At 43.4% G+C, this 23,889-nt stretch overlaps 1 protein-coding gene across 2 annotated transcripts in view; it reads right to left on the bottom strand.

The window, feature by feature from the left end:
* The window catches only part of CRTC3 (CREB regulated transcription coactivator 3), a 668,286-nt gene that overhangs the window by 101,306 nt on the left and 543,091 nt on the right, over positions 1-23,889 (bottom strand). For both annotated transcript variants that reach the window (XM_053717740.1, XM_053717741.1), the window contains one exon: positions 315-506. In XM_053717740.1, coding sequence (XP_053573715.1) covers positions 315-506 — 192 coding nt within the window. The remainder of the gene's footprint in view (positions 1-314; positions 507-23,889) is intronic.

Raw genomic sequence — 23,889 nt, 5'->3', positions numbered from 1 at the left:
TGGAGTTCACGAACGTTCTGAAGGGAGATATAAGGGAGGCAGTCCTAAGAACCAGGCACTACTGCTTGTAGAACCCTTCTGCCGATGCAAAATCATCAAACTTAACAGAACACCTTTCTCTGCCTATCTCCATTATACAAGGCAAAGAGCTACTGGAAGGTAGGGGAAGTTAGAGGGCTATTTTTTAGCCTTGTTTGGGGTGTCTTTGTCTCCTCCTGGTGGCCAGGAATAGTATTTCAACAGGTTATGAATTTTATTGTGGACTCTCACTGCCAATTGAAGAAAAATAGAGAATTAACACAAACAATACTCACATTAGCCAAGTTCAAGTCCAGAGGTGGGCAGGGTACTGGTGATGGAGGCTGGTAGCTTTGTGACTCAGGAGATTCATGCACTTGCTGCTGTGAATGATGAAGTGGATGCTGGGACTGTTCTTGATATAATGGATATGGAGGGGGAGGCTCCAAGGGAGGAAGAGAAAGAGGATTCCTGTCCATGTTGATACCCTGGTGAAATAATAAACCACTTGTTACTTGGGCATTCATCTTTTTTTTTTTTTTTAAGTTAATGGTACACTGTAAAATCTTGCATTTAAAAACAAAAAAAACAATTTATGCTTACCAGATAAATTCCTTTCCTTCCTGGCAGGGAGAGTCCACGACTTAATTCCTTACTGTTGGGAAATACAAACACCTGGCCACCAGGAGGAGGCAAAGGCACCCCAGCCAAAGGCTTAAATATCCCTCCCACTTCCCCTATCCCCCAGTCTGCAGAGGGAACAAGGAAAAGTAGGAGAAACATCAGAGTATAAAGGTGCCAGAAGAAATAATATAAAAAGGGAGACGTCCTACAAAAATAAATTACATGTGGGGTTGTGGACTCTCCCTGCCAGGAAGGAAAGGAATTTATCTGGTAAGCATAAATTATGCTTTTCTTCCATAAGGCAGGGAGAGTCCACGACTTCATTCCTTACTGTTGGGAAAACTATACCCAAGCTCCAGAGGACACTAAAGGAATAACGGGAGGGAACAAAAAAGAGGCGGACCCTATTCTGAGGGCACCACAGCCAGCAAATCTTTTCTCTCGAAAGCTGCTTCAGTGGAAGCAAACACATCAAACTTATAAAATTTAGAAAAAAAGTGTGTAAGGAGGACCAGGTAGCCGCCTTACACATCTGATCCATAAAGGCTTCGTTCTTAAAAGCCCAGGAGAAAGCCACTGCTCTAGTGGAATGAGCTGTTATCCTCTAAGGAGGCTGTCGTCCCGCTGTCTCATAAGCTAAGCGGATGACACTCCTCAACCAGAAAGATAGGGAAGTCGTAGTAGCCTTCTGCCCCTTACGCTTCCCTGTATAGATGACAAAGAAGAAGATTGTCAGAATTCCTTAGTAGCCTGAAGATAGAACTTCAAGGCACGAACCACATCTAGATGGGGAAGCAAGCGTTCCTTCGCTGAAGAAGGATTAGGACACAAAGAAGGAACAGTTTCTTGATCAATGTTAAGATCCGACACCACCTTAGGGAGGAACTAGGGCTGGGTGATATGGGAGAAAAAATGTGCGATTTAATCATGTTTTTAACGTCAGCACCCCCTGTAACCCCCATAATCCACCCTCTGTAACCTACATAAGCCCCATCAGCTCCCACTGTAACCCCGCACCCCCTGTAACCCCCATAAGCCCCCCTCTGTAACCTACATAAGACCCATCAGCTCCCACTGTAACCCCGCACCCCCTGTAACCCCCATAAGCCCCCCTCTGTAACCTACATAAGTCCCATCAGCTCCCACTGTAACTCCCCTTTAACATCACAAGCACCGCCTGTAACCACCATCAGCCCCCAACCCACATAAGTCCCAGCGCACCCCCTCCCTGTAACTCGCATCAGCCACAGCGCACCCCCCTCCCTGTAACCCACATAAGCAACAGTGCTGCCCGGTAAGTTGGCCCCCCTCCCTGTAACCCACATCAGCCACAGAGCACAACGGTAAGTCGGACCCCCTCCCTGTAACCTGCATCAGCCACAGTGCTCCCCGGTAAGTCAGCTCAATGTCGCAAGGCGGACACAGCAAGTCGGTGGCCCTTCTGTACGTCATAGGTGACATCAAATGGTGCAGGGCCAAAAATCGCATACACTTGCGGTTTTAAAACTGCATCTGCGATTAATCATGCAGCCCTAGGAGGAACCCTAATTTAGTAAGTAAAACCGCATTATCGGCATGGAAAACAAGATAAGGGGGGATCACATTGCAAGGCAGAAATCTCAGCCAACAAAAATAGAACCTTCCAAGATAACAATTTAATGTCAACAGTATGCAAAGGCTCAAACGGAGCCTGCTGCAAAACACTAAGAACAAGATTGAGGCTCCAAGGCAGAGCCCCAGATCTAAACACAGGTCTGATTCTAGTCAGAGCCTTAAAGGGATAGTAAACCCAAAAAACATGTTTAACTCAATCAAACATCTTTATATTTGTAATTGGTACCTTTGTACAATTTTCTTTACATTCCTTGTAATTTCAATTTAAAAATTAATACTTCGCCAAACCCATTTTCTGCTCATTATAAGGGCCTATTACGATGTTCTACTTAGGTAAAAACATCATGGCCGTCCGCATGCGCATTAAAACAAAGGTATTGGCAACGCATGCGCAGACTCGCCCCCCTGTCTCCAGCAGCAAATTGAGCAGTCTACTGACAGGAGGCAGGAGCACAAGTTCTTGCAAGCAGGCACCGGCTAATCAGGATAATAGAGGGGCATCTGGACAGATTTTGTAAACCGGATCTCAGAAACGCATCAACTCAGGGAGTGAAAAATATAAATCTTTAAATGATTACTGCTTGAAGGGGCAGCGTCACAAAGAAAACGAGGAGGAGACATTTTAGGAGAGCTGCGTTCATGCTACAATTCTTCCCTGCTTATGATAAAGTGCATCTGTGCTTTAGACATTGAATACAGCGGTGAGTATGAGAGCTCTGTTTATTTAAGCTGTCGGGCTCATCTCCTCCATCCTTCTTGCTGTGTTTGCTTTCATGTGGAATCGGAGCCCTCACAGTCACTAATCAAGCAAAGAAAGCAAGGAGGGGGAAGATGAGCCCAACAGCTTAAATTAACTTTTTGCTCACTGCTGTATTCAACGTTTGCTCTCCTTAGTGCAGGGTTAAAGTGGGACAGAAGCAGCTGTGAAGTCTCGCACAGCTCCCAGTCAACGTTAGTTCACTCTGATCCAGACCACTTTCCTTTGGTAAACTTGCAGCCTGGGCTGGAGCGTGGTTTATATTGTTCCCTGTCTCCTCTCAGTTTCCTGTGTGAAGCTGCCCCTCCAAGCACAATGTTTTTAACTTTGCTGTGTACTTTAACACTAAATGTAATATTAAAATTAAGGGGCCCAGCAGCTTCACCATTGGATGGGGGGGCGGATGCTAGATTTACATGAGCCATGCATCATTTTATGGGCGGTCGTTACTGCTCATTTCATGATAATTTAATCTTTAAAATGAAGGTATGCGAAAGCTTCATTTAAAAAAACAAAAAAACTGTTTTATTTGCATTTATAGTAGTCTTTATATTAACATATTTTAATTAGGTTCAAAAAGGAATCAATTTCTAACCCTTTAACAAAGGACTGCACATCCGTAAGCTCAGCCAATCTCTTGTGCAGTAACACAGACAGAGCCGATATCTGTCCCTTCAGGGAACTAGCGGATAGACCCTTCTCCAGTCCATCCTGGAGAAAAAATAAAATTCTGGCAACCTTAACCTTATCAGATGTATTCCTGAAGAAAGGAAGAAATACAGAGGCGCCTCTAAGTGCAGTATCACCAAACAAGATCCAGTAAGCAACAAAAGTATATATAGATATACTCACTTTTAGTAAAGCACACTATAGTGCCATTGGAGCAGACCGAGACTTCTGAGCTGCTCGGCTGACTGATCAGCAGTAACTCTCACAGGAGGAATTCTGTTCTGTGTTCTCCCAGTAACGCTCCGTGTTGCAACCGCTATTGGTAACTTGTCAGCAAGCTCCTACTTGCGGGGATGCAGGTACATGGAACAACTGATCCTCTAAACATCCACAAAGGCAGCGGTAGTATGTCTAATTTTAAACTCACGCCTCCTTGTGTGACATCACACAGGTGTATAGCGTTCAGCTGTTACCTCCTAAAAGCTAGACCTCTCTTCTATTGCAAGTACTAGTACTTGATACAAAAAGGATAAATTTATATTGTAACAAAATCGACATATTTTGTGTGTTAACATTGTGTTCACTTAAAAACTAAAACTATATGCATAGTATATAATAGGTACTTAATATTGTAATGACATCAACATTTCTTAGTATATTTTAAAATTACATTTGATTCCGAACTGAAACTATATGCATAGTACATCATCACATTGATGGAACCATGTCTTAAACGTGTATATATATATATATATATATATATATATATATATATATATATATATATATATATATATATATATACAGTGGGACCTCGGTTTATTGCGAAAAATTCGTAAACCGAAACACGGTTTCCCATAGGAATGCATTGAAAACCAATTAATGCGTTCCGGAGGTGAGAAAAAAAGTCAAATAAAGTCTACAAAACCTGCTGCAAAAGGCTCCAAAATTTGCTGCAAATGGCTCCAATGGCTCCAAAAGGCTCCACAACTTGCTGCAAATGGCTCCAAAGGGCTCAACAACTTGCTGCAAATGGCTCCAAAAGGCTCAACAACTTGTTGCAAATGGCTCTAAAACCTCTCCAACTGCTACCCACACTTCAGTATGCAGGGGCAAACCGGGACACTTGTTTCGTATTGCGAAAAAAATTCGTAAACCGAGGGGCAAACCGGAACATTTGTTTCGTATTGCGAAAAAAATTCTTAAACCGAGACAATTTTTTTCAAGATTTTGAATTCGTAAACCGAAATTTCGTATACCGAGTCGTTTGTAAACCGAGGTCCCACTGTATATATATATATATATATATATAAGAGTGTACATCCTCCATATTAACTATCCCTATTCAATTGTTTGATACGAAGACTGAAAAACTTCAGCCTTGATAAGGAAATAATATGTAAACATAATATCAATCGTATATGTGTGCGTATATAGATGTCTCTAAGTGGGTAATATATAATGCTCATTTTAAACCAAGGCCAATTTTAGCATGATATCCTATAAAACAAAATTTATGCTTACCTGATAAATTTATTTCTTTTGTGGTTTATCCAGTCCACGGGTTCATCCATTACTTGTGGGATATTCTCCTTCCCAACAGGAAGTTGCAAGAGGACACCCACAGCAGAGCTGTCTATATAGCTCCTCCCCTAACTGCCACCCCCAGTCATTCGACCGAAGACAAGCAAGAAAAAAGGAGAAACTATAGGGTGAGGTGGTGACTGTAGTTTAAAAATAAAAAACACCTGCCTAAAAATGACAGGGCGGGCCGTGGACTGGATACACCACAAGAGAAATAAATTTATCAGGTAAGCATGAATTTTGTTTTCTCTTGTAAAGGTGCATCCAGTCCACGGGTTTATCCATTACTTGTGGGATACCAATACCAAAGCTTTAGGAAACGGATGAAGGGAGGGACAAGGCAGGAACTTAAACGGAAGGCACCACTGCCTGTAAGACCTTACTCCCAAAAATAGCCTCCGAAGAAGCAAAAGTATCGAATTTGTAGAATTTAGAAAAATTGTGAAGCGAAGACCAAGTCGCCGCCTTACAAATCTGTTCAACAGAGGCCTCATTTTTAAAAGCCCATGTGGAAGCTACCGCTCTAGTGGAATGAGCTGTAATTCTTTCAGGAGGCTGCTGGCCAGCAGTCTCATAAGCTAAGCGGATTATGCTTCTCAGCCAAAAAGAAAGAGAAGTTGCCGAAGCCTTTTGGCCTCTCCTCTGTCCAGAGTAGACAACAAAGCAGATGTTTGACGAAAATCCTTCGTAGCTTGTAAATAAAACTTTAAAGCACGAACCACATCAAGATTGTGTAAAAGACGTTCCTTCTTTGAGGAAGGATTAGGACATAATGAAGGAACAACAATCTCCTGATTGATGTTCTTATTAGATACTACCTTAGGAAGAAACACAGGTTTGGTACGCAAAACTACCTTATCTGCATGGAAAATCAGATAAGGGGAATCACACTGTAAAGCAGATCACTCCGAAACTCTTCGAGCCGAGGAGATAGCTACTAGAAACAGAACTTTACAAGATAAAAGTTTAATATCTATGGAATGCAAAGGTTCAAACGGAACCCCTTGAAGAACCTTAAGAACTAAATTTAAACTCCATGGCGGAGCAACAGGTTTAAACACAGGCTTAATTCTAACTAAAGCCTGACAAAACGCCTAAATGTCTGGAACCTCAGCCAGACGTTTGTGCAAAAGAATAGACAGAGCAGAAATCTGTCCCTTTAACCCCTTAACGACCAAGGACGTACGCCACACGTCCTAAAAAAAAATACACTTAATGACCGAGGATGTGTGGTGTACGTCCTTGGTCTGGAAAGCAGCTGGAAGCGATCCTGCTCGCTTCCAGCTGCTTTCCGGTTATTGCAGTGATGCCTCGATATGGAGGCATCCTGCAATAACCCCCCTTGGCCATCCGATGCAGAGAGAGCCACTCTGTGGCCCTCTCTGCACCGGACATCGATGGCCGGTATCGTTGGTGGGTGGGAGCTTACGTGGGAGGCGGGTGGGCGGCCATCGATGCTCTGTATGGAGTGGAGGGGGGCGGGATCGGGGGCGGGACCACGGGGGCGCGCACGGGAGCGCGCGCGTGCACGGGGGTTGGTGGGCGGGCGCGTGCAAGGGGCGGGAGCGGGTGGGAACCGCTACACTACAGAAAAACATAAAGTAAAAAAAAAAAAAAAAGGAAAGTTTAAACTTTAAAAATATAATCTAAGGGATCTGGAAGGGGTGGGGGGTTGGTCTTGGTGGGGGGGAAAGCTAAACTACAGAAAAGGGCTTTTTTTTTAATAAAAAGGCACATTTTTTGCAAAACTGGGTACTGGCAGACAGCTGCCAGTACCCAAGATGGCGCCCATTAAGGCAGAGGGGAAGGGTTAGAGAGCTGTTAGGTGGGGGATCAGTGAGGTTGGGTTCTAAGGGGGGATCATACACATCAGCATATGTAAATATGCTTTTTTTTTTTTTTTTTTTTTTAAAAAAGGGCCAAATACCTTTTATTTTAGTACTGGCAGAGTTTCTGCCAGTACTTAAGATGGCGGGGACAATTGTGGGGTGGGGGAGGGAAGAGAACTGTTTGGGAGGGATCAGGGGGTCTGATGTTTCAGGTGGGAGGCTGAGCTCTACACTAAAGATAAAATTAACCCTGCAAGCTCCCTACAAGCTACATAATTAACCCCTTCACTGCTAGCCATAATACACGTGTGATGCGCAGCGGCATTTAGAGGCCTTCTAATTACCAAAAAGCAATGCCAAAGCCATATATGTCTGCTATTTCTGAACAAAGGGGATCCCACAGAAGCATTTACAACCATTTGTGCCATAATTGCACAAGCTGTTTGTAAATAATTTCAGTGAGAAACCTAAAATTGAGAAAAAACATAATTTATGCTTACCTGATAAATTCCTTTCTTCTGTAGTGTGATCAGTCCACGGGTCATCATTACTTCTGGGATATTAACTCCTCCCCAACAGGAAGTGCAAGAGGATTCACCCAGCAGAGCTGCATATAGCTCCTCCCCTCTACGTCACTCCCAGTCATTCGACCAAGGACCAACGAGAAAGGAAAAGCCAAGGGTGAAGTGGTGACTGGAGTATAAATTAAAAAATATTTACCTGCCTTAAAACAGGGCGGGCCGTGGACTGATCACACTACAGAAGAAAGGAATTTATCAGGTAAGCATAAATTATGTTTTCTTCTGTTAAGTGTGATCAGTCCACGGGTCATCATTACTTCTGGGATACCAATACCAAAGCAAAAGTACACGGATGACGGGAGGGATAGGCAGGCTCTTTATACAGAAGGAACCACTGCCTGAAGAACCTTTCTCCCAAAAATAGCCTCCGATGAAGAAAAAGTGTCAAATTTGTAAAATTTGGAAAAAGTATGAAGCGAAGACCAAGTTGCAGCCTTGCAAATCTGTTCAACAGAGGCCTCATTCTTAAAGGCCCAAGTAGAAGCCACAGCTCTAGTGGAATGAGCTGTAATCCTTTCAGGAGGCTGCTGTCCAGCAGTCTCATAAGCTAAACGAATTATGCTACGAAGCCAAAAAGAAAGAGAGGTAGCAGGAGCTTTTTGACCTCTCCTCTGCCCAGAGTAAACGACAAACAGAGAAGACGTTTGTCGAAATTCCTTAGTTGCCTGTAAGTAAAATTTTAGAGCACGGACTACATCCAGGTTGTGCAGTAGACGTTCCTTCTTCGAAGAAGGATTTGGGCATAAAGAAGGAACAACAATCTCTTGATTGATATTCCTGTTAGTAACTACCTTAGGTAAGAACCCAGGTTTAGTACGCAGAACTACCTTATCCGAATGAAAAATCAAATAAGGAGAATCACAATGTAAGGCTGATAACTCAGAGACTCTTCGAGCCGAGGAAATAGCCATTAAAAATAGAACTTTCCAAGATAACAACTTTATATCAATGGAATGAAGGGGTTCAAACGGAACGCCCTGTAAAACATTAAGAACAAGGTTTAAACTCCATGGTGGAGCAACCGTTTTAAACACAGGCTTAATCCTGGCCAAAGTCTGACAAAAAGCCTGGACGTCAGGAACTTCTGACAGACGTTTGTGTAACAGAATGGACAGAGCTGAGATCTGTCCCTTTAATGAACTAGCGGATAAACCCTTTTCTAAACCTTCTTGTAGAAAAGACAATATCCTAGGAATCCTAACCTTACTCCAAGAGTAACCCTTGGATTCACACCAATATAGGTATTTACGCCATATCTTATGGTAAATCTTTCTGGTAACAGGTTTCCTAGCCTGTATTAAGGTATCAATAACTGACTCAGAAAACCCACGTCTTGATAAAATCAAGCGTTCAATTTCCAAGCAGTCAGCTTCAGAGAAGTTAGACTTTGATGTTTGAAGGGACCCTGAATCAGAAGGTCCTGTTTCAGAGGTAGAGACCAAGGTGGACAGGATGACATGTCCACCAGATCTGCATACCAAGTCCTGCGTGGCCACGCAGGTGCTATTAGAATCACTGATGCTCTCTCTTGTTTGATTCTGGCAATCAATCGAGGAAGCATCGGGAAGGGTGGAAACACGTAAGCCATCCTTAAGTCCCAAGGTGCTGTCAGAGCATCTATCAGGACTGCTTCTGGATCCCTGGATCTGGACCCGTAACGAGGAAGCTTGGCGTTCTGTCGAGACGCCATGAGATCTATCTCTGGTTTGCCCCAACGTCGAAGTATTTGGGCAAAGACCTCCGGATGAAGTTCCCACTCCCCCGGATGCAAAGTCTGACGACTTAAGAAATCCGCCTCCCAGTTCTCCACTCCCGGGATGTGGATTGCTGACAGGTGGCAAGAGTGAGACTCTGCCCAGCGAATTATCTTTGATACTTCCATCATAGCTAGGGAGCTTCGTGTCCCTCCCTGATGGTTGATGTAAGCTACAGTCGTGATGTTGTCCGACTGAAAACTGATGAAACCCCGCGTTGTCAACTGGGGCCAAGCCAGGAGGGCATTGAGAACTGCTCTCAATTCCAGAATGTTTATTGGCAGGAGACTCTCCTCCTGACTCCATTGTCCCTGAGCCTTCAGAGAATTCCAGACGGCACCCCAACCTAGAAGGCTGGCGTCTGTTGTTACAATTGTCCAGTCTGGTCTGCTGAATGGCATCCCCCTGGACAGATGTGGCCGAGAAAGCCACCAAAGAAGAGAATTTCTGGTCTCTTGATCCAGATTCAGAGAAGGGGATAAGTCTGAGTAATCCCCATTCCACTGACTTAGCATGCACAGTTGCAGTGGTCTGAGGTGTAGGCGTGCAAAGGGTACTATGTCCATTGCCGCTACCATTAAGCCGATTACCTCCATGCATTGAGCCACTGACGGGTGTTGAATGGAATGAAGGGTGCGGCAAGCACTTTGAAGTCTTGTTAACCTGTCCTCTGTCAGGTAAATCTTCATTTTTACAGAATCTATAAGAATCCCCAGGAAGGGAACTCTTGTGAGTGGAACGAGTGAACTTTTCTTTTCGTTCACCTTCCATCCATGTGACCTTAGAAATGCCAGTACTAACTTTGTATGAGACTTGGCAGTTTGAAAGCTTGAATTAGAATGTCGTCTAGGTATGGAGCTACCGAGATTCCCCGCGGTCTTAGTACCGCCAGAAGAGCACCCAGAACCTTTGTGAAGATTCTTGGAGCTGTAGCCAATCCGAATGGAAGAGCCACAAACTGGTAATGCCTGTCTAGGAAGGCAAACCTTAGGTACCGATAATGATCTTTGTGAATCGGTATGTGAAGGTAAGCATCTTTTAAATCTACAGTGGTCATGTACTGACCCTCTTGGATCATAGGTAAAATTGTCCGAATAGTCTCCATCTTGAACGATGGAACTCTTAGGAACTTGTTTAGGATCTTTAAGTCCAGGATTGGTCTGAAAGTTCCCTCTTTTTTGGGAACCACAAACAGATTTGAGTAAAACCCCTGTCCCTGTTCCGATCGTGGAACTGGGTGGATTACTCCCATTAACAAGAGCTCTTGTACGCAGCGTAGAAACGCCTCTTTCTTTGTCTGGATTGTTGACAACCTTGACAGATGAAATCTCTCTCTTGGAGGAGAGTATTTGAAGTCCAGAAGGTATCCCTGAGATATTATTTCTAGCGCCCAGGGATCCTGGACATCTCTTGCCCAAGCCTGGGCGAAGAGAGAAAGCCTGCCCCCCACTAGATCCGATCCCGGATCGGGGGCCCTCAATTCATGCCGTTTTAGGGGCAGCAGTAGGTTTCCTGGTCTGCTTGCCCTTGTTCCAGGACTGGTTAGGTTTCCAGCCTTGTCTGTAGCGAGCAACAGCTCCTTCCTGTTTTGGTGCAGAGGAAGTTGATGCTGCTCCTGCTTTGAAATTACGAAAGGAACGAAAATTAGACTGTCTAGTCTTAGATTTGGCTTTGTCCTGAGGCAGGGCATGGCCTTTACCTCCTGTAATGTCAGCGATAATCTCTTTCAACCCGGGCCCGAATAAGGTCTGCCCTTTGAAAGGTATATTAAGCAATTTAGACTTAGAAGTAACATCAGCTGACCAGGATTTTAGCCACAGCGCCCTGCGTGCCTGAATGGCGAATCCTGAATTCTTCGCCGTAAGTTTAGTAAGATGTACTACGGCCTCCGAAATGAATGAATTAGCTAGTTTAAGGACTCTAAGCCTGTCCGTAATGTCGTCCAGAGTAGCTGAACTAATGTTCTCTTCCAGAGACTCAATCCAGAACGCCGCTGCAGCCGTGATCGGCGCAATGCATGCAAGGGGTTGCAATATAAAACCTTGTTGAACAAACATTTTCTTAAGGTAACCCTCTAATTTTTTATCCATTGGATCTGAAAAGGCACAGCTATCCTCCACCGGGATAGTGGTACGCTTAGCTAAAGTAGAAACTGCTCCCTCTACCTTAGGGACCGTTTGCCATAAGTCCCGTGTGGTGGCGTCTATTGGAAACATTTTTCTAAATATCGGAGGGGGTGAGAACGGCACACCGGGTCTATCCCACTCCTTAGAAACAATTTCAGTAATTCTCTTAGGTATAGGAAAAACCTCAGTACTCGTCGGTACCGCAAAATATTTATCCAACCTACACATTTTCTCTGGTATTGCAACTGTGTTACAATCATTCAGAGCCGCTAACACCTCCCCTAGTAATACACGGAGGTTTTCCAGTTTAAATTTAAAATATGAAATATCTGAATCCAGTTTTGGATCAGAACCGTCACCCACAGAATGAAGTTCTCCGTCCTCATGTTCTGCAACCTGTGACGCAGTGTCTGACATGGCCCTAATATTATCAGCGCACTCTGTTCTCACCCCAGAGTGATCACGCTTACCTCTTAGTTCTGGTAATTTAGCCAAAACTTCAGTCATAACAGAAGCCATATCCTGTAATGTGATTTGTAATGGCCGGCCAGATGTACTCGGCGCTACAATATCACGCACCTCCCGAGCGGGAGATGCAGGTACTGGCACGTGAGGCGAGTTAGTCGGCATAACTCTCCCCTCGTTGTTTGGTGAAATTTGTTCAATTTGTACAGATTGACTTTTATTTAAAGTAGCATCAATACAGTTAGTACATAAATTTCTATTGGGCTCCACTTTGGCATTGCAACAAATGACACAGGTATCTTCCTCTGAATCAGACATGTTTAACACACTAGCAAATAAACTTGCAACTTGGAATACAATTCAATTAAAAACGTACTGCGCCTTTAAGAAGCACAGAAAATCTATAACAGTTGAAAATTAATAAATTGAAACAGTTATAGCCTCAATCCTTGTAAACAACACAACTTTAGCAAAGGTTTAATCCCAATAGCAAAGATAACAAATTCTGAAAGCAGGAAACAATTACAGAATAAACGTTTTTTATCACAGTCAACTATAATTCTCACAGCTCTGCTGAGAGAAATTACCTCCCTCAAAATAAGTTTGAAGACCCCTGAGTTCTGTAGAGATGAACCGGATCATGCAGGGAATACAATGAGCTGCTGACTGAAATAACTGATGCATAGAAAAGGCGCCAAAAAACGGCCCTTCCCCCTCACACACAGCAGTGAGAGAGAACAGAAACTGACAGAAAAAGATTAAGCAACTGCCAAGTGGAAAAATGGTGCCCAAACATTTATTCACTCAGTACCTCAGCAAATGAAAACAATTTTACATTCCAGCAAAAACGCTAAACATAATTTCTAGTTATTAAACAGCTTTATGTACTTCTTACAGTGTAATTCTAGTGAAGTACCATTCCCCAGAATACTGAAGTGTAAAGTATACATACATGACATTATATCGGTATGGCAGGATTTTCTCATCAATTCCATTGTCAGAAAATAAAAGCTGCTACATACCTCTATGCAGATTCATCTGCCCGCTGTCCCCTGATCTGAAGTTTACCTCTCCTCAGATGGCCGAGAAACAGCAATATGATCTTAACTACTCCGGCTAAAATCATAGCAAAAACTCTGGTAGATTCTTCTTCAAACTCTGCCAGAGAGGTAATAACACACTCCGGTGCTATTTTAAAATAACAAACTTTTGATTGAAGATATAAAACTAAGTATAATCACCATAGTCCTCTCACACCTCCTATCTAGTCGTTGGGTGCAAGAGAATGACTGGGAGTGACGTAGAGGGGAGGAGCTATATGCAGCTCTGCTGGGTGAATCCTCTTGCACTTCCTGTTGGGGAGGAGTTAATATCCCAGAAGTAATGATGACCCGTGGACTGATCACACTTAACAGAAGAAATTTAACTTTTTTTTTAATTTGATCGCATTTGGCGGTGAAATGGTGGCATAAAATATACCAAAATTGGCCTAGATCAATACTTGGGGTTGTCTACTACACTACACTAAAGCTAAAACTATCCCAAAAAGCTCCCTACATGCTCCCTAATTACCCCTTCACTGCTGGGCATAATACACGTGTGGTGCGCAGTGGCATTTAGCGGCCTTCTAATTACCAAAAAGCAACGCCAAAGTCATATATGTCTGCTCTTTCTGAACAAAGGGGATCCCAGATAAGAATTTACAACAATTTATGCCATAATTGCACAAGCTGTTTGTAAATAATTTAAGTTAGAAACCAAAAGTTTGTGAAAAAATTTGTGAAAAGTGAACGATTTTTTGTATTTGATTGCATTTGGCGGTGAAATGGTGGCATGAAATATACCAAAATGGGCCTAGATCAATACTTTGGGTTGTCTACTAAAAAAAAAATATATACATGTCAATGGATATTCAGAGATTCCTGAAAGATATCAGTGTTCTAATGTAACTAGCGCTAATTTTGAAAAGAAATGGTTTGGAAATAGCAAAGTGCTACTTGTATTTATGGCCCTATAGTTTACAAAAAAAGCAAAGAACATGTAAACATTGGGTATTTCTAAATTCAGGACAAAATTTAGAAACTATTTAGCATAGGTGTTTTTTTGTGGTTGTAGATGTGTAACAGATTTTGGGGGTCAAAGTTAGAAAAAGTGTGTTTTTTTCCATTTTTTCCTCATATTTTATAATTTTTTTTATAGTAAATTATAAGATATGATGAAAATAATGGTATCTTTAGAAAGTCCATTTAATGGCAAGAAAAACGGTATATAATATGTGTGGGTACAGTAAAATGAGTAAGAGGAAAATTACAGCTAAACACAAACACCTCAATAATGTAAAAATAGCCTTGGTCCCAAACGGACAGAAAATGGAAAAGTGCTGTGGTCATTAAGGGGTTAAGGAACTAGCAGACAATCCTTTCTCCAATCCCTCTTGGAGAAAGGATAAGATTCTAGGAATCCTGACTTTACTCCATGAGTAACCCTTGGATTCACACCAATGAAGATATTTACACCATATCTTATGATAGATTTTCCTGGTGACAGGCTTTCAAGCCTGAATTAAGGTATCAATGACTCGGAAAAACCACGCTTTGATAGAATCAATCGTTCAATCTCCAAGCAGTCAGAAGCAGAGAAATTAGATTTGGATGTTTGAAAGGACCTTGAAGTAGAAGTCCATGGTGGAAAGGATGTCCACCAGATCTGCATACCAAGTCCTGCGTGGCCACGCAGGAGCTATCAAAATCACTGAAGCTCTCTCCTGCTTGATCTTGGCAATCAGACGAGGGAGCAGAGTAAACGGTGGAAACACATAAGCCAGGCTGAAGGACCAGGGCGCTGCTAGAGCATCTATCAGCACTGCCTTGGGATCCCTGGACCTGGACCCGTAACGAGGAAGCTTGGCGTTCTGACGAGACGCCATGAGATCCAGTTCTGGTTTGCCCCATAGTTGAATCAACTGGGCAAATACCTCCGGATGGAGCTCCCACTCCCCCGGATGAAAAGTCTGCCGACTTAGGAAATCCGCCTCCCAGTTCTCTACTCCTGGGATATGGATAGCTGAGAGATGGCAAGAGTGAACCTCTGCCCATAGAATTATCTTTGAAACCTCCAACATCGCCAGGGGGCTCCTTGTACCCCCCTGATGGTTGATATAGGCTACAGTCGTTATGTTGTCCGGCTGAAATCTGATGAACCTGACCGCAGTTAGCTGAGGCCAAGCCTGAAGAGCATTGAATATCGCTCTTAGTTCCAGAATGTTTATCGGAAGGAGGGCTTCCTCCTGAGTCCACGAACCCTGAGCCTTCAGGGAGTTCCAGACTGCGCCCCAGCCCAGAAGGCTGGCATCTGTCGTCACTATAGTCCATTCTGGCCTGCAGAAGCTCATTCCCTTGGACAGATGGACCCGAGATAGCCACCAGAGAAGAGAATCCCTGGCCTCTTGATCCAGATTTAGCAGAGGGGACAAATCTGTGTAATCCCCATTCCACTGATTGAGCATGCAAAGTTGCAGTGGTCTGAGATGTAGGCGGGCAAACGGAACTATGTCCATTGCCGCTACCATTAAGCCAATTACTTCCATACACTGAGCCACTGACGGCTGAGAAGTGGAATAAAGAGCACGGCAGGAAGTTAGAAGCTTTGACAACCTGACCTCTGTAAGAAAAATCTTAATTTCTACTGAATCTATCAGAGTTCCTAGGAAGGAAACTCCTGTGAGAGGGGAGAGAGAACTCTTTTCTTCGTTCACCTTCCACCCATAAGACCTCAGGAATGCCAGAACAATGTCCGTATGGGACTTGGTGATTTAAAAATTCGACGTCTGTATCAGAATGTCGTCTAGGTAAGGAGCCACCGCAATGCCTCGTGGCCTTAGAACCGCCAGTAGGGACCCTAGAACCTTCGTAAAGATTCTTGGTGCGGGTAACCCGAAGGGAAGAGCCACAAACTGGTAATGTCTGTCTAGGAAGGCAAACCTGAGAAACCGATGATGATCTCTGTGTATCGGAATGTGGAGATAAGCATCCTTTAAGTCCACGGTAGTCATATATTGACACTCCTGGATCATAGGTAGGATGGTTCGAATAGTCTCTATCTTGAAGGATGGGACCCTGAGAAATTTGTTTAGGATCTTGAGATCCAAGATTGGTCTGAAAGTTCCCTCTTTTTTGGGAACTATAAACAGATTTGAATAGAATCCTTGCCCCTGTTCCTCCCTTGGAACTGGGTGGATCACTCCCATAACCAGAAGGTCTTGAACGCAACGTAAGAATGCCTCTCTCTTTATCTGGTTTGCAGATAATTGTGAGAGATGAAATCTCCCCTCTGGAGATGAGGCTTTGAAATCCAGAAAATATCCCTGGGAAACAATCTCCAGAGCCCAGGGATCCTGGACGTCTCTTGCCCAAGCCTGGGCGAAGAGAGAAAGTCTGCCCCCAACTAGATCCGGTCCCGGATCGGGGGCTACTCCTTCATGCTGTCTTAGAGGCAGCAGCAGGTTTTTTGGCCTGCTTTCCCTTGTTCCAAGTCTGGTTAGGTCTCCAGACTGGCTTGGACTGGGCAAAATTTCCTTCTTGTTTTGCAGTAGAGGAAGTTGAAGTTGCGCCACTTTTGAAGTTTCGAAAGGAACGAAAATTAGTCTGTTTGGTCCTTTGTTTGTTGGACCTATCCTGGGGAAGGGCGTGGCCTTTTCCTCCAGTAATATCAGAAATGATCTCCTTCAGTCCAGGCCCGAATAGGGTCTGCCCTTTGAAGGGGATGTTGAGAAGCTTAGACTTTGAAGTAACATCAGCTGACCAGGATTTAAGCCATAGCGCCCTACGCGCCTGAATGGCAAAACCTGAATTCTTAGCCGTTAGCTTTGTTAAATGAAAAACGGCGTCAGAAATAAATGAATTGGCTAACTTAAGAGCTTTAAGCCTGCCTAGGATATAATCCAACGGGGTCTCCACCTGTAGAGCCTCTTCAAGAGACTCGAACCAGAAAGCCGCTGCAGCAGTGACTGGGGCAATGCATGCAAGAGACTGGAGAATAAAACCTTGTTATATAAGATTTTCTTAAGGAAACCCTCTAATTTTTTATCCATTAGATCTAGGAAAGCACAACTGTCCTCGACGGGATAGTTGTACGCTTAGCTAGGGTAGAGACTGCTCCCTCCACCTTAGGGACCGTCTGCCACAAGTCCCGTGTAGCGGCATCTATGGGAAACATCTTTTTAAAAGCAGGAGGGGGAAGAGAACGGTACACCTGGTCTATCCCATTCCTTCGTAATAATTTCTGAAAACCTCTTAGGGATTGGAAAAACATCAGTGTAAACAGGCACTGCAAAGTATTTGTCCATTTTACACAATTTCTCTGGGACTACAATGGTGTCACAGTCATCCAGAGTCGCTAAAACCTCCCTGAGCAACAAGCAGAGGTGTTCAAGCTTAAATTTAAATGCTGTAATTTCAGAGTCAGACTGAAGTAACGCCTTCCCTGAATCAGAAATGTCACACACAGATAGAAGCTCTCCTGCTTCGGCTTCTGTACATTGTGAGGGTATATCAGACATAGCTACTAAAGCGTCAGAAAGCTCTGTATTTGTTCTAGCCCCAGAGCTGTCTCACTTTCCTTGTAACCCTGGCAGTTTGGACAATACCTCTGTGAGGGTATGATTCATAACTGCCGCCATGTCTTGGGTAAACGCATTGGACGCGCCAGATGTACTTGGCGTCACTTGCGCTGGAGATATAGGTTCTGACACATTGGGAGAGCTAGGTGGTTTAACCTCCCTTTTGTCAGTCTGAGAAACCTCTGGTGATAAATCTTTAAAACCCATAATATGGTCTTTATAACTTATAGAAAGGTCAGTGCATTTGGTACACATTCTAAGAGGGGGTTCCACAATGGCTTCTAAACATAATGAACAAGGAGTTTCCTCTATGTCAGACATGTTTAACAGACTAGTAATGAGACCAGCAAGCTTGGAAAACACTTTAATAAATGTGAAAAAGCAATTAAACAAAAACGGTACTGTGCCTTTAAGAGAAAAAAACTACCACATAAACTGCAAAACAGTGTTAAAAAGTAGTAAACTCTACGAAATTTTTACAGTGTGTATAAGAGACTAAAGCAGCATTGCACCCACTTGCAAATGGATGATTAACCCCTTAAGCCCCAAACCGGATTAAAAAAAGGTAAAACCGTAAAAAAACAGTCAAACACACTGCCACAGCTCTGCTGTGGCTCCTACCTGCCCTTAAACACGATTTTTGCAGGAAAAAAACCCTCTATAGTGGTCCTAGATGCCAGAGGACTCCTTTAGGGAAGCTGGATGTCTCAGTCTGAATATCAACTGCGCATAAAGTGCGCGAAATTAGGCCCCTCCCACCATGCACTCAATGTCAGAGGGCCTTAAAAAAGTACTCCTATGAGTAATCTAAGAAGCCATGTGGAAAACTAGGCCCCAAATAAAGATTTATCACCCTCAGAGAAAAAACGTTTTTTCTGTAAGTTATGCAAACGTTTTCACACTAACTAATATGAGAGTTAACATGAATATTACCCTTATCTTGTAAGCATGATCCCAGTCGTTGTTAAATCACTGTATCAGGCTTACCTCAAATATACCAGGCACTGTCAGCATTTTCTAGACCTTATCATCTCTCTAGAAAAAAATATACTGAACATACCTCAAAGCAGGTGATCTGCAAACCGTCCCCCCAACTGAAGTTTTCTTTCCATACTCTTCAGTTATGTGTGAGAACAGCAATGGACCTTAGTTACAAACCGCTAAGATCATCAACCTCCAGGCAGATTCTTCTTCCAATTTCTGCCTGAGAGTAAAACAGTACAACGCCGGTACCTGTTGGGAAGGAGAATATCCCACAAGTAATGGATGAACCCGTGGACTGGATACACCTTTACAAGAGAAAATAATAGTAAGAATATAGTAACATTTTCAGGCCAGTAATCTTTACATTAAATACTGGCTTCTATCTCATAGTTTAAACTTGCCATCCTATTTTAATATCCTTACATCCAATTACTGAAACTCAATAAGATTATCCAAATATGCTTCACCCTATCAATTAATAAACATGTGTCATTTAACTTACTAGTGCTAAAAAAAGTGATATACATGTCCTCAAACTATACTAAAATTACATTATCTGAACGTAAACTAAGATAAGGAGACTCATACTGTAATGCCGAAATCTGACACTCTCCGAGCAAAGAAATGGCAACCAGAAATAAAACTTTCCAAGATAACAACTTAATATCTATGGAATGCATAGGCTCAAAAGGAGCCCCTTGAAGAACTTAAGAATTAAATTCAGACTCCAAGGTGGAGTAACTGGTTTGAACACAGGCCTGATCCTGACCAAGGCCTGACAAAAATGCTTGCACATCTGGAACATCCGCCAGCCTTGTGGGTAACAAAAGAGAGAAGACCCAGATTTGACCCTTCAGGGAACTAGTTGATAAGCCTTTCTCCAAACCGTCTTGGAGAAAAGACAAAATTCTAGGGATCCTAACTCTACTCCATGAGTAGCTCTTGGATTCACACCAATAGAGATATGTACGCCATATCTAATAGCAAATCTTTCTAGATACAGGCTTACAAGCCTGAATCATGGTCTCTATGACCGAGCCAGAAAAACCCTGCTTGGATAACAAAGCGTTCAATCTCCAAGCAATCAGCTTCAGAAAAACTAGATGAAGGTGAAGGGATGGCCCTTGAATTAGAAGGTCCTTCCTCCACGGAAGTCACCAAGGCGGCAGAGATGACATGTCCACCAGATCTGCATACCAAATCCTGAGAGGCGAAACAGGAGCAATGAGGATCACTGATGCCCTCACCTACTTGATTCGAGCAATGACTCGAGGAAGAAGCGCAAACAGAGGAAATAGATATGCTAGAGAGAAGGTCCAAGGAACCGCCAAAGCATCTAACAGTTCCGCCTTGGAATCCCTGGACCTCGACCTGTATCTCGGGAACTTGGTATTCTGACGAGATGCCAAGAGATCTAATTCCGGCTGAAACCACCTGAGAATCAGGCTGGAGAACACTTCTGGATGGAGTTCCCACTCCCCCGGATGAAAGGTCTGCCTGCTCAGGAAGTCCGCCTCCCAGTAGTCCACCCCTGGGATATGGGTCGCCGACAGGCAACAATAATGGGCCTCCTCACACTGAATTATTTGTGGTTACCTCTGTCATCGCTAAGGAACTCCTCGTTCCTCTCTGATGATTGATGAAAGCCACTGCATGTATATTGTCCAAATGAAACGTGAGAAACTGGACCGATGCTAACTGGGCCAGGCCATAAGAGCCTTGAAGATCGCTCTCAGCTCCAGAATGTTTATAGGTAGAACAGACTCTGACCGAGTCCAAACTCCCTGAGCCCTTTAGGAAGCCCCAGACTGCTCCTTATTTTATAAGGCTGGAATCTGTTGTCACAATCAACCAAGATGGTCAGCGAAAGCAGGTTCCCTGGGAGAGATGATACAGAGACAACTACTATTTAAGAATCCCTTGTCACCTGCTCCAGTAGTATTCGAGGAGACAAGTCTGCATAATCTCCGTTCCATTGCTTGAGCATGCTTAACCGAAGCACAGCAAACAGTAATCCCAAAACCCTTAAGAAAATTCTGGGAGTTGTGGCAAGACCGAAGGAAAGAGCCACGAACTGGACGTGTTTGTACAGAAAAGCAAACATTAGGAACTTGTGATGATCCCTGTAAATGGGAACATGCAGGTATGCGTCCTTTAATCCACTTATTGTCATAAATTGACCCTCTTGGATCAAAGGGAGAATGGAACGAAAAGTTTCCATCTAGAAGGACGTTAACTCTGAAAAAATTTGTTTATACTCTTGAGATTTAAAATTGGCTTGAAGGTCCCTCTTTTTGGGAACCATGATAGATTGGAATAAAATCCCAAACCCTGTTCTTGCACCGGAACAGGTACGATCACTCCCAGGTTGGAAAGGTCTCTTACGCAGAGTAAGAATAAGAACGCCTTTCTTTGTGTCTGGTCTGCAGACAATCCTGAAAACGGAAACCTGCCTCTGGGAGGAAAACTATTGAACTCCAACCTGTGTCCCTGGGACACCATTGCCCAGGGAACCTGAACATCTCGAAAGTCTGCCCCCTACAAGATACGGTCCCGGATCAGGGGCATGCCCTTCATGCTGTCCTTGATTTAACAGCAGGCTTTTTTGTCTAATTCCAAGATTGATAGGGTCTCCATGCAGGTTTAGTCCGTTCCTGTTTGGAGGCAGTAGAGGAAGAATTTCCCTTGAAGATTCGAAAGGAACGAAAATTGCTCTGTCATCCATTTCCCGTATCCTGAGGGGGAAGGAGACCCTTACCTCCCGTGATATCAGAGATAATCTCAGACAGGCCAGGTCCAAACAAGGTCTGCCCCTTGTAAGGAATAGCTAAAAATTATGAATGTATATATGGGGTACTTGTAAAGTACGTCTAATCACCCGTAAGGGTCTCAAGGGGACTGAACCTGCAACCCTTGGATTGCTACAGGACTTAGCCACCCAATGACTTAGCATGCTGAGCTATCTGAAAGGTACAGAAGCTTAGACTTAGAGGACACAACCGCAGACCAAGGCTTTAACCATAAGGCTCTGCAAGCTAGAATAAAGAAACCCAAAATCTTTGCTCCCAGCTTAGATAACTTGAAGGGAAGCATCCGTAATAAAGGGATTAGCCAGTTTATCGGCATTTATCCTATTCTGGATTTCACTCAAAGAAGTTTCTGTCCTGATAGCATCAGGCAACACCTCAACCAATATGCTGCAGCACTAGTGACGGTAGCAATGCACAGATGGCTGCAATTTTTTTTTTTTTATAAATGCAAAAAACTTAACTGTCACTTTAAATTTTAAAAAGGATACCTTTTTCCACTTTTTATTAACTGCTGTAAATAGAGCAGAACAGTTTAAATAATTTTGCAATTTATCAATACCCCTCAGCAGGAAACTGCTGAGTGCCTTTACAGAAAATCTATCTCCCTCTGAGCAGTACGTTCACGATCCAGAACCCCACCGCAACAGGGAAAGACAGTCTCCGGTCCCAATTATGGATATAACATGAGGATGCGTAATAGGACCAGTAACTACACCATATCTCTTTGGACTCTCCGGAAGAGAAGGGAAAAAGGAGCGCTATACAAATGCCGCCTCCCCAAGGACCGCCCCTCGTGGGCATTGACAAAACAGTTATCTCCCGGTCGGCATGTAGATTTATGTAACAGCCGGGAGATGAAAAGGCACGCTATGTAAATGGCGCCTCCCTGAGATCCGCCCTTCGTGGGCGTTGACAGTCTTGACAATACAGTCATCTCCCGGTCGGCATGTTTTTATGTAACCGCCGGGAGATCTGATAGAGTGTCCCAGAGACTATCTAATACAGTCGATAGCTAAATGTAAAAGAGCTCAATTACACCCACCTAGGGCGATATCAGCACAGTCATCTCCCGGTCGGCATGTTTTTTATGTAACCGCCGGGAGATGTGGTAGAGTGCCCCAGAGACTATCTAATACAGTCGATAGCTAACGTAAAAACGCTCAATTACACCCGCATAGGGCGATATCAGCACAGCCATCTCCCGGTCGGCATGTTTCTATAAGTAACCACTGGGAGATGTGACTACCACCATCGTCAGATGCCCTGTAAGGTATAAATACAGAATGCCCTTCCAGAGTCTGCTCTAGCTGTCGCATATAGTCTATGTATCAGGGAGAATTCATGCCAAATAAAAATAAAGTGCCCATTTTCCATTAAGGGCTTCCTTATGAATCCCAGCCATACAAAGTAAGTGCCCAACTTCTTCTGAGTTCCTTTCCTTTAACCCCAGAAATAAAAGTCAGTACTTACCTCATATACTGCCCCGACAGCAAAGGCAGTTCCCAGGTTTGCAAGGTCCTATTCCTCACATGGACCTGTGAAAGAAAATACTGAGTAATATCCCTTAGATTTTTCAGGGTTAGGGCAGCATAAATGAATGGGAGGCGCAGTGAGAATTATGTCCCACAAGTTCCCATTGCTCTAAAGACACCAAAGCTCTACTGAAGAGACTGACAAGGACTACGGCTACACCCCAGGACAAAGCAGCACACTCTGGCACTACTTTAAAAATAATAAACTCTTGATTGAAGAATCTTTTACTAACACCTCACTTTACCTCTTCCTATCACTAACGTAGGCAAAGAGAATGACTGGAGTAGGAGGGGAGGGAGGAGCTATTTATCAGCTCTGCTGTGGTGCTCTTTGTCTCCTCCTGCTGATCAGGAGGTGAATATCCCATTCATAATTAAGATGATCCATGGACTCATTGGGTCTTAAAAAAGAAAAGAAAATTTATGCTTACCTGATAAATGTATTTCTTTTTTTGACACGATGAGTCCACAGATTATCTTAATTACTAATGGGATATTCACCTCCTGCTGACCAGGAGGTGAATATCCCATTAGTAATTAAGATGATCCGTGGACTCATTGTGTCATAAAAAAGAAAGAGTACTGAATTACTGACTCAAGGCATATATATATATATATATATATATATATAACAACTTTAGTTAAAAAGATCCCAATCCATAGCTGAGAGTGTCTTATATAGTAAAATTATATACTGTGTAAGACACCCATCCACATATAGCAGACAGCCAAACCAGTACTGAAACATATCAGCAGAAGTAATGGTACAAGAATATATTGTCGATCTATAAAGTGAGGAAGCAGATAAATCCCTGCAACCGATTTACAGACCGCCTTATGAATAATTTCCCATAGCTGAAAACATGGTATCATCAGGCAATACTCTCTTTACATCCATCAGACAAACACTGTACTTAGAGAGGAA

The sequence above is a fragment of the Bombina bombina genome, chromosome 6 (assembly GCF_027579735.1).
Source record: "Bombina bombina isolate aBomBom1 chromosome 6, aBomBom1.pri, whole genome shotgun sequence".
Lineage (NCBI taxonomy): Eukaryota > Metazoa > Chordata > Amphibia > Anura > Bombinatoridae > Bombina > Bombina bombina.
This window is presented reverse-complemented; position numbering and strand designations above follow the sequence as displayed.